The 12,192-nt window shown below is 37.5% G+C and overlaps 1 protein-coding gene across 1 annotated transcript in view; it reads left to right on the forward strand.

Moving 5' to 3' along the window:
- Positions 1 to 1,963: 1,963 nt before the first annotated feature.
- LOC136838943 (FHF complex subunit HOOK-interacting protein 1B-like) overlaps positions 1,964 to 12,192 on the forward strand; it is a 44,272-nt gene continuing 34,043 nt past the window's right edge. Inside the window, 3 exon segments of the mRNA XM_067104637.1 lie at positions 1,964 to 1,982; positions 2,394 to 2,479; positions 2,482 to 2,530. Of these exon segments, the coding sequence (XP_066960738.1) occupies positions 1,964 to 1,982; positions 2,394 to 2,479; positions 2,482 to 2,530 (154 nt within the window).

The following is a 12,192-nucleotide window of genomic DNA, read 5'->3' on the forward strand; positions in this document are numbered from 1 at the left end:
TTGAGCTTCTTAGGAACACTAATAGCTTACCTGGATGCTCATACAGTCGCTAACCAGAAGTTGTAAAGGTAAGCTGATGTTTCTCAGCATTTTGTTTCGTTATGTTTTACTTGTATTTACACTACTGTTGCTCTCTTTCAAGATTATTTTGTGATGTGTATTGTGATGTGTGTATACTATCACCTATGATAAATTAGTTATTTTTGTAATAGTTAGTTATTTTTGAAATGTTAAAACCTTGTAAAAGTAGTGGTGTTGCTAATGTGAATAACATTTTGTTTCTTTTAAGATCATGGAATTAATACCAATGACAAAGTATGAATTCCTTGATCTTAAAAGAAAACAAAAGATAAGAAAACTTTTGCTTGATGGATTTGCCTACACCATTGATAAACAAAAAGACAAGACGATGTAACATACTGGCAATGTGATGCAAAGTAAGTTGTGAAGGGTGACTAAAAAGAAGACAGCTATTCGAGGAGAAGCAAGTAATCATTCACATATGCTTGATTCTGGATGCAACCTGTCCTTGAAAACAGTACAGAAAAATAAAGAAAGAGGGCCAGCATGTACTCTTTCTAAACAAGAAACTCTGGCAGAATGGTGTGTGAGCAATGTACGGCACCAGACTGGGACATTCTAATTGACGACTTAAGGAAATCAAGTGAAGGAAGAGCTTTTGTGATCCATGAAAGTGGCAACCTGCTAATTCTATCAACACCTCAAAATAAACAGCTTCTTGCTTTTCCAAAGACCACTGGTTGTGTGATAGAACTTTTTATTCTCTGCCATTAAACTTTCAGTTATATATATATATAGTGCCTTTATGCTGGATTAGAGCCATAAGTTCCCTTAGTACACTGCATCCCCAGGAACAAAATCCAAGCAACTTGCGACTTGATTTTTAACACCCTGAAGCAAGTAATACCAGATCTTAATCCTTTTTCAGTTGCCATTAACTATGATAAGGCAGTTCTTAACAAGTAATACCAGATCTTAATCCTTTTTCAGTTACCATTAACTATGATAAGGCAGCTCTTAACAAGTAATACCAGATCTTAATCCTTTTTCAGTTACCATTAACTATGATAGGCAGCTCTTAATAGCATCACAGAATGTTTCCCTAACATGAATATGGATGCTTTTTCCATTTGGGCAGTGCTTGTGGAAAAAATACAAGGATTTGGACTACACATTTGGCATAATGGTTCAAGAAATGCAATGACTGTCAAGTCTGTTCAAGCTTTAGTATTTGTGCCAGTTAGTTATTTAAGATCATGAAGCTTTAGAATTTATTAAAATACTACATATGGTGAAATGTCCATTCGGTCAGATATCCGTTTGGTGAAACGTCCGTTTGTTGAAATGTCTGTCAGTGAAATGTCCGTTCGGCCAAATGTCCATTGGTCATTTGTCCAGCCATATCCAAATTACATGGAATAGGAATTTCAAGGCTACAAATGATTAAGTTGAGTTAATGGGAAAGAAGGAAAGTGCTAAACCCTGTGGTAGATGGGCAGATCTAAGAAAAGACAGAACATTTGTTACCTTGGTGATTCGCTATGGACTGGGAATCAGATGTTGAGGGTAGTAAGAACAGGATCAACATCCATATTGGAATGGAAAAAGGCTGCTACATAGAAAATATCCCATCAGGAGACAGAGCAATGATTTAATAATGCAAGCATAAGGCATGTATAACTCTCTGCTGCAGAAAGCGGCCGAGAAAGAAAGTGGTGATTTTAAAAGGGTGGGCCCATACAATTCTCGGATTCATAGACAGTGTTCAGTGGTATAGTAAAGAATGAAAAAGTGATTGGAAAAGAGACTGAAATTGTTTTTACATGTAATACAGGAGGGATAAACTGCTAGAAAAGTGTTTGATGTAGAATAGGAAGGACAAAAGCCTGTCAAAAAGCCTAGGAAAATATGTAAAAAGGGGCAAAATTAAGACCTATACATCATGGAAGTTCAGGATGAAAGTTTGTTCAATTGGAGAGAGTGGAGAGAACTCTTTTTGCATCCAACCCTGTGAATGAAAAAGCTATCTTATTGCTGAGGTTCTGAAATTTTTAAATGTTGTCATACAGCCTTTTTAATGCAAGTTTCATCCTCTGTGTAGTTTGAAAGCAATGGGGGAAAATTTCTTTATTTAGCTGCTATACCCACGATGACAAATAGAAATTTAGGGACCAGTGATATAGCTGACCTAACTTACTTCATTGTTAAAAAAAAGTAAGATGTATTTACATTTAGATTAATTTTTCAGCATTTTTCATGATGGAAAACTTTTTGAACAGTCAAATATTGTAAGCTCTACAGTATGTAAATTAGGTTAATATTTTTACATGTTGTATGGTGTGATCTATTAATGATACTTATTTTCTTGTCAGGTGTATTGTTTAGAACTGGTGGAAGTGATGAAAATGACTTGGACAGCCACCCTTGGCAAAGTCACGAATCCACTCCTTCTGAAATACTAGAAAGAACCCTGGATTCTCAGATTCTTCCCAGTCACGTCCTACAATAGGTAAAAAGGAGTGTTTTGTCATTAAAACTATGGTAAAAAGTATAATTTATTTAAAACAAAATTTATTTTTCATACAAACCCATAACCTTTAAAACAGGTTGTTCATTTGTAGAAAAATCCTGATAATACTCCCAGTAGATGGCACATGAACACAGGCAACCTTAGGTCGAGATAGCAAACTTGATCACATATTGTATAATTTGAGCAAGCTGTGACAGACAGCAGGGTCAGGATAAAACTGTAAAAATAATGGATTTGTATGAAAAAATAAATTTGAAAATATCTTATTTGGATGATTCTTACATACTGTTAAAGACAGCTACATCTTTGTGCCAGCAGGTGTGGTTAGCATTAAAGTAAAAGACCCAGATGACTGTCCAGTTCACCTGTTCTCCACCAGGTGTGTTGTAAATGTTTTAGTTCTCATCAGAATTCTTCTCATAGGGCAGGATGGTTGTCAGGAATCACTAGTTGCTGTTGGCTGCTTTCTTCATGATATTGTGATGTTTTTGTTCCATGAGGATGCTTGAGAAACAGAAACATCAAGTTGTGCAGAATTTTTTGCATTAACAGATTGTATTTTATATAATTAGATATGCCCAGTGTTTAATAGTGTGTGTTAGGCACAGTGTTTCTTCCAGTTGTAGGAGTAAGGAATGTGATGTTAACTAAGTATGAATTGTAGAGAGTGATCAAATAATTATACTGTAATTCCTTATGTATAGAAAAAGGAGAGAGACTTAATTTAGAGGAAACAGTTGATTAGACATGTTTACTTCCCTTCCTTCTTCATTTCAGGTTTCATCATCTAATTACCCATCTTTGTCCCCTACTCTCTCATGCCGCCTCCTCTACCTAGACGTGACTCTGCAATCTCAGCCCCACCTTATGATCCCCAATTGGTTTAGGAAAAATCTAAATTAGATAGGTTGTTAGTCTTACTCTGGAAGCTGTTAGGGTTGGTACTTGTGGTGAGGTGGTTGTGTGCCCTGTGAAACCTGCCTCCCATCCATCTTTATTGGTTAGGCACTTGGGGTCGTTACTGAAAGTGTAAATTGTTTTATCAGTTATCGATGTCTCCTTTGTCACTAATGGAAGGAAGGTTAAGCCTTAGCTCTTAATTTAAAAGAGAATAACAATAAAATGGTATGGTAAGAATTCAGATGTTTTTGTTTTAGTTCTGATGATAATGTTGTTCTGTATACTGTATTGTTGAACCTGTTGCATCAGACTCATTTATTCCTTCCTTCTTTTTTTTCCTCTTAATTTATTTCTTCTACCTGTATTGTCTTTAGATTTTACTGTTGGTGGTATCTTCTGCCACCTCAGTTGTTCTTATTTTAACTTCTGCTTCATTAGCAGGCACTTCAGTTAATCTAAACAAAGTACCATTTTGTTATTTTTATATTCGCTTGTAATTTTTCTACTGATGACTTTTGGTGTTGTGAGACAGTTGTGTCAGCTATTGCTTGCAAAGGATACAGTATTTTTCCTGGTTTGACCCTTTTAATAGGTGAGCTCTTGATACTGGCAAGGTTCTTTGGTCCAAGCTGAGGCAGAAATTATGTACAAGTCACTTTTTTGCTTTAGCTTAACAGGATTGCTCATTCCTTCTGCACGATTAGGGAGTTTGTGGTGCCAGGAGGATTTTGATTTTAGAGGAGTCTTTGGAGTTTTGCTTGCCTTGATAAGCAAGGATGCATTACACTACAAATTAAGATGTTTAACCTATATAGGTAAAACTACAGGTAAAGAAGACTAGGAATAAAATATCACTAATGGATGCCTAAGATACAACATAAATAATTTAAATCCAGATAAATGAAAAAGTACAACCTTCATCATACTTGCACACCTGATTGTTAACTCTAGATAAGTGGAAGTAAAAATAACAGGATTGCAAACCAGTATTATTATTGATACTATTCAAGAAAACACAGGAATATACAAATATAAAACCAGATAATATTCATATGTTGTTTGAGGTATTAAGACTAGCAACTATCCCATCCCTTGGTGTAAAGTACAAGAAAGGAGGTTAATGCAGATTAAAACCTACCTGTGCTAATTAACTAGCTGAGCAGTATTTTAGTTAATGTCAAGCAGTAAAACATAAATACTGTACTCAAAATATTGGAAAAATTGTTGTTTAAATTTCACCCTCGTTCAAGAGTAAGATACAGTGGACCCCTGCTTATTTGCAGTTCAGTATTTGCAGCTCCAGTTATTCACAGATTTTTCTGTGGAACATATTTTCAATAAAAATGGAAAATTCTGTAATTTGCGGATTTTTAGTAGAGCAATATTCACTAATTACTGTATTCTCAGGTTATTTTCATGACTAAATACATGTTTTAGGATAAAAAATTATTTACTAATTTTCAGATATTAATATTAAGATTAATAAGATTAAATGATAATCAAAATTTTAAGTAATAACATTAAGTAATAATAGTACAGTAATAATACTACCTGTAATAATGCAGATAATATTATAAGTTCTAATTTTCAAATAATAATAAGATTAAATAATAGCTTAGAGAGAGAGAGAGACTTAGTGGAAAGAAACAGGTTTTGAGCTTTGGCTGGTAATAAACCAGTTTTTCTTCCTCTGTATAGAGGAGGACCTTGTTATAAACCCTCCCATATTAGGTACCTTATTACATATAGTGAACCTCCAGATGGCTACTGGACAGTGCCTAAACTGGTTTCTCATCTCCTTATGGCTATGCCGATCAGAAATGATATGTATTGAAGTATTGAAGTGATATTGAAATTTTATTAAAATATTAGTGATATTGAAATTATATTAAAATATTAAAGTGTTTTATGATGATAGTTTAAGGTAGATTTGGTGTTTGAACTATTGAAATAGGCAGTTATAAGCATTTTTAGACGGGGTTTCAGTATACCACAGATTTTCGGTATTCACCTGGTATTTCTGGTACCTAACCCCCATGAATACCGGGGTCGTGCCTGTATACTGTACATGAGAAAAGATCTGTAAATACCTGCAGGTAGTTACCATTTTAAAACATGCTAAAAGGTGGAAATATTTCATACCTTAACTATTTCTTTCCATCTCATTACCAATAAGAAAAGTACTGATAAAATCTGGAACTGATTAACAGAGTCAAATGTCATTAAAAGAAAGCCCAAAGAATATTGCTCAGGAAAACAAGCTGGTTTGAGTTTAGCTGATGACAGCTCAGATAGTTGTTGAATGGTGCTAAGGTTTTCCAAATGGTACTAGTGTTGTGGGAGAGTGCTACTGTTGCTTTTTCTTGGTGAACAAATAATGTAAGCCTTTTGTATATCCCAGGCCTTGATTGAGGCCTAATATGATTACAGGCAGTCCCGGTTTTAGCGGGGTTCCGTTCTTCAAAGCGTCGTAACCCGAAAATCGTCGTAAGCCGGAAAATCGTCGAAAATCGTCAAAATCATAAGAAAACCTTACTTTTAATGCTTTGGGTGCATTGAAAACGATGTAAACTGCATTATTATTGAGTTTTACATCAAAAAACCTTCAAATTATGATTATTCTGCCGTTTTGGGGCCATATTTCTTCCGTCGGATCGTGCGACGCGTCGTAACCGGAACATGCGTCAGTAAGCCAGGAAATAATTTCTGATGAATATATTTGAAAAGCGTCGTAAATACCGGGCGTCAAGCGGAACCGTCGTAAACGGGGACTGCCTGTAATTGGTTTTATATCAAATATTTTCCAGGTAACATGGGAAATCTTGAAAAAAAATTGAAAATTAGATGGAAAATTCCTGCTTTCTATGCAAACATTAGCAAATTTGCAGAATTGTGACCAAATCACACCAAAATTCGTACTAGTTGGTATATTAAGCTCCTGGAAAATTAAAGATTTTTATCATATATTTTAATTAAAAACTTGTAGACTTGAATGTTGCTTATGTAAAAAAGAGCATACATATGTTGATCATTATTATGAGAATAGAGATCTCAAGAACTATGAAATATATAGAATTAATATGAAATAGAATACAGGCAGTCCCTGGTTTTACGGGAGTTCGTTTTTACGCGTCATAAACCAAAAGATTTTCGAAAAATTGTCAAAAATCCTAAGAAAACCTTACTTATAATGCTTTGGTAAAATCGGGAAACTTTAAAATAGGAGCAGAACTGATTTTTCTTTCAAGGTATCAAAAAGCAATTTGATGTTGGGATTCCCATTTGAAAGTTACGTCCTTCCTTATGAGATCAGTTAAAGGAGCTGCTATTACTGAATAATCTCGGATAAACCGGCGATAATAACCCGAAACCCCGAGAAATTTGCTGTATGGCTTTAACATTAGTAGGAACGGAAATTTACTAATAGCAGAGATTTTATCATGGACTACTTTAAGACCTTGCCGAGATACCATGAAACCCAAATAGACTAATTCGTCTTTAAAAAACTCATTTAGAAATTTTTACTTTTAGATGATGTTCTCTTAACCTCTGAAGGACTATTTCTGGTTTACTTAAATGCTCCTCCAAGGTGTTGGAAAATATAACTAAATCATCCATATAAGCATGGAGAATATTCCTAGTAAATCTCCGAACACTATATTGATCATCTAGTGAGCGTAATAGAGCACAACGTAGCCCAAATGGCATGCGTAGGAATTCATAGTGACCTCTAGCTGTACTAAAAAGCAGTGTACTGGGTACTATCCTTAGCTAAGGGTATCTGGTGAAAGCCTTTAAGTAAGTCCAAGGAAGTAAAAATTTATTCTGTCCTAATAGAGACAAAATATCATCTGTGCAAGGTACTGGGAAACGATCAGGGATAGTTTGGTCGTTAAACTGGCGAAAGTCAACACAAATCCTCCAGGTTTTGTCCTTTTTTGGTACTACTATCAGGGGAAAATTATAAGGGCTGTTAGATTTCTTAATAACCCCCTCTTTTAACATCTTATCAACCTCAACATTGATTTCATTCAGAAATTTGGCAAAGCGATATGAAGGCACGTAAATGACCTGGTCTTTATCCTTTAAACGAATTTGATGTTCGATGACTTCCGTTTTGCCTAAAGCTCCAGTACTAGTAGAAAAAACATCACTATATTTGGATAAAAGATCAAAAATTTCTTGCTTATATCCCTGTCTAAGATGTCTGCTTCGATCTTGCCTTTAATTACCTTTAAAAGAGATTGTCTGTTGCTGATTCAGTGGAGTTAATTTCAGCAACTGTAAGGATTCGATGTTTATATGCTTCGATATTGACAATATGTTGATTTTCATGTACTGTTAAAGCAGCATTTAAGTGATTAAAAACTTCAATGTTAACCCGATGATCAGAATTTACTGTGTATAATGCTTGCGTGACTGAAAGCCCATTGATCTTTAAGGTATCAGGAAGAATTAAAACCTCTGAGCCTGGCAATTTTCTTTTAACCTTGACCGTGAGATACGATGGTGTGTTTGGCTCGATGGTTTGTGCGAGCGCAGCAAGGACGGGTGCCTGAGAGTTATGTTGGGTTGCTGTAACAATATCATCGCTTATGAGACAAGTGACTGGCTCTTGATATCGTTATCTTCTTACTCTCTGTCTCCTTCCGATCCAAAACAGATTTCAATGTGTGTGAAGACCGATAGAATTTCCTTTTATAAACACTCCGTGTGTTTTATGGGTGTTAAAATTACGTTATGTAATGACATTGATGGATATCCATAATAACTACTGGGTACATATTAATATTGCCAACTATGATAAAGGTATCCGTAAAAAGCACGTTACCCCAACCTGTATTGTATCTGAGATGTACCAGTACATCTAATTCATTATTGCCTATTCTGACAAACGAACATCAGAGCGTTCGATGGGAAATCTTGAAAATAAAAGGTGATGGGTACGTAAATCCATTATATTACGTGGACTACCTGAATCAAAAACAAGGTGAAATGCTTGTGTTCTAAGCTAACTGCGTGCAAAGTGGGTCTAACTTCTTCTGAGCCAATAATAGCGTGTATTTTGCAAAAATCACGGGACCGTTCTCTGCATGTTTGGGAGACACTACCTCGATTTCTGGAAAATTCTTGTCTTCACACATATCTTGGAGAACATTAAACTTATTTCTGATTCAAAAAGTGATGATAACCCAATATCACTCTCCTCCCCTTTAAGCTGGCTATGTGGTGTTTGTCTGCCCATATGGCATTCGGAAAATTCACTGACGATTATTGTTTGGAACTGCTGAGCCTGAATTTGGCTTTCCGAGGAACGATTTGAATGTACTTGTTTCTGACCTGCATTACTGTTCTGCTTGTAATGTTTGTTCTTTCCCCATGGTACTGTTGCTTTTAGCGTCATTACCAGTGTTTTGAATGTTTGTGTTACTGTTTAAATTCTTCTTTCTTGCATTGCAATGACTATACTTATGATGCGTACTGTTATGGATTGAACAATAGCGGGACCTACACTCATTTATCACATGACCAGGTTTTTTGCAATTGTAACAAATGACTGCTGATGGATTATTAGTGACTAAGTTAACCTGTTGCGGTGATGTAGGCGCATGATTTTTGTTTTCTTGCTTTGTAAAATCCTGAATCAGAGAAGGATCGAGATCTGTACACTTGGACAAGTGTTTCCGAACTTGCCTATAGATATCTAATTCTGAGCTATCTGATTGTAATTTTCATCAAAACACTTAACAAAGGTTCAGGTAACATCGCTGTTACAAGTGTTAAAGGGATTTTGACAAAGGAAAAATCTATTTCTGAGGAAGGTCCCGTGTCACCCGGTGAAATTCCATTACAGCACGAATTTCTAGGTATAACATTGCTAGATATACCAGAGAAAAGAGCTTTCAGGAAAGCTGGGGTTACTACCCCCAGTCGAGCGTCTTCTAGGAAGACGTCGGTATAAGGAGGGTGAGTGAAATACCACTACCACGGAAACCTACTGAAAGATCTCTCCCTATCAAAATCCCCGGAGCAGAGCGGTGAGCCGTTACAGCCCCACACCAAACACCCGCCAGGACGGCGACACCAGCGCCACCTACCTCATTCCATGCTAGCACTAACCCCAGACTTGGCATGTGCAAGAAGGGGGAGAGTACTAGGTGATTCAGGGAGGGTCACGGGTGACATCGGGACCTTCCTCAGAAATAGATTTTTTCCTTTGTCAAAATCCCTTTCTGAGTTCAGTCCCGTGTCAGCGGTGAAATCGTGATAGAGAATCATGCCAAGGCTGCAACTACCAGGAAAAGAAATGGGGTAATCTGAAGAAAAGGCAAAAGTTTTACCAAAATAATTTTAATTAAGCAATCTCTTCCGTAGCAAGAATATTAAGACTAAGGCATACTAAATCTAAGTCACATCAAAAAACTTAATACTAAGAAACGTGGGAGGTCCCCTGCAAGGACGGAGAAGAAGCCCCAAAAACCTTAAAATTACTTAAAGTAAGGTGAAACATGAAAAGAAAATACAAAATAACTGCAAATATAACCTTAATACTATACACGTAAACTTAGGCTAAACACGTAAGAGACAAAATCAATGAGCATTAACATATACATATATCTGAAGGGTAATGGAGCCAAATAAAAACTGTCCAGTACCCCATAAGAAAAACAATCATGGCATGTCAGATTACACTTTTTCCATCAACAGATACAAGAAACATCAATATGAGGAGCCAGGCAGTGAGGTATAATCAACCAGGAGAATAAGCAGAGAAGTAAATGAGGCAGGCGGGGGGGAAAGGAAAGGATAAGGATATGATTAATTAAGGTGGGAGATGACACTTCCCACAGCTATGGTAGAAAATTTCAGGGCTTGAGCGATTTTTAAATAGTGGCGTTTAAACACTAGAGGTGATTTCCAACCCAGTAAATTTAGATAACTCCGAAAAGTCCATATTATGAAAGTAATTAATGGAAGTAGCAACTGCTCGAATATCATGAACCTTGGGAACTGAATCTGGGTTGGCCTGTTTAATGAAATATAGAATTTGTTGTCTTATAGCATTTAGTGAAAGAGTACCACCTTTCTCCCTGATAAAAGAGGACCCGACTTACTCTGTGGAGTTCTTAAAAGGTAAGATTTAAGTGTATAAACTGGACATAAAGACTGGTCTTGAGGAAGGGGCACCACCTTCCAAGGAGACCACCTGTCCTGTGGGTCTTCGTTCTTAGCTAAAAATCTAGGGTCAGGGGAAAGGAGGACCTCTCCAGACGGGAGGAAGTTCACATAATTATCACCTCTAGTGAGAGCCGACAGCTCTGAGATTCTAGCACCTGAAGCCAAGCTAATCAAAAATAAAGTCTTCCTTAACAGATCCTGATAAGAGCAATGAAAGTTATCCATCTCTGATGCTAACTTGAGGACGTCATTGAGAAACCACGTAACAGACTGTGGGCGTGATACTGGTCTCAGACGAGCGCATGCTCTGGGGATAGATGAAAAGTAGGAATCTGTAAGGTCGATTTTAAAGCCGTAAAGAAATACTTTCTTCAATGCTGACTTGACTGTGGTAATAGTGGCGGAGCAAGGCCTTTCTCAAACAATGATCTAAAGAAGGAAACTCCTAAATTAGCTGTCATGATTTTGGCTTCAGATGCTTTTAGGAAGGAGGCTAATTTTTGACTGCTGAGTCATACTGTCTAAGAGTAGAATCTCTTTTATCTGATTCTAAAAACAGAGTGTTGACAGGGTCAATGTTCGCTCCTTTTGGGCTGCGAATTTTATAAAGTCCATAAAACTAGGGCATTCTGAATTCTTGAGAAGCTGACACAGTCTTGGTTTGTACTGTCTGAGTCAGAATGGGCTTGGGAATCCAAGACTCCGTAATCCCAGTTCCTGAAGAAGAGGGAACCAATTGCTCTTCGGCCAATAGGGGGCTACTAGGGCTAATTGACCTTTGAATGTCCTGAGTTTGTGTAAAACTTTCAGCAGTAAATTTATTGGGGGAAAAGATAAATCTTCTCCCAATTGTTCCAATCTACTGTCATTGCGTCTGTGGCGTACGCCTGAGGTCCAGGTTGGGGGCCACATAACAGGGAGCTTGAAGTTGCTCTCCGTTGTAACAGATCCACTTGGAGGCCCGAACCCGGCGGCAAATCCATTTGAAAGATTCCACGTCCAGGGACCACTCCGTCTCCAACGGAGTAGTCCTGGACAGGGGAATCCGCCACCACGTTCCGTACCCCGCTAGGTGGGTGGCTGACAGGTGCCAGCCGTGCTTGTTCGCCAGGAGAAGATAGCAACCATTACTTGGTTTACTCGGCCTGATTTGGAGCCGCCCCTGTTGATGCAATGAACTACCACTGCGCTGTCAATACCAACCTGATATGAATCCGGTTGGGGGCGGATTTTCTTCAGAGTTAGAAAGACCGCCATAGCTTCCAGGGTATTTATATGGAACTGCTGAAACATTGTGGACCACGTTCCTTGTACTTTTGTTTTGGTGAATATCCCCAGCCGCTTAGGGAAGCGTCTGTGTGAACAACTAGTGCCGGAGGGGGAAATTGAAGCGGAACTGTATTGGACAGGCCTCTGACCGAGGTCCAAGGTCGCAATCTTGTCTTTAAGATTTGAGGAATAGAGGAGACCTTGTCTCTGAGCTTGACATTGGCTCGACTCCGCCACACTCTGTTTATGTCTTTTAATTTCGCTTTTTTAATAGCAGGTCTGTCACTGAGGCA

This window comes from Macrobrachium rosenbergii, chromosome 5, assembly GCF_040412425.1.
Source record: "Macrobrachium rosenbergii isolate ZJJX-2024 chromosome 5, ASM4041242v1, whole genome shotgun sequence".
In the NCBI taxonomy this organism is placed as follows: domain Eukaryota; kingdom Metazoa; phylum Arthropoda; class Malacostraca; order Decapoda; family Palaemonidae; genus Macrobrachium; species Macrobrachium rosenbergii.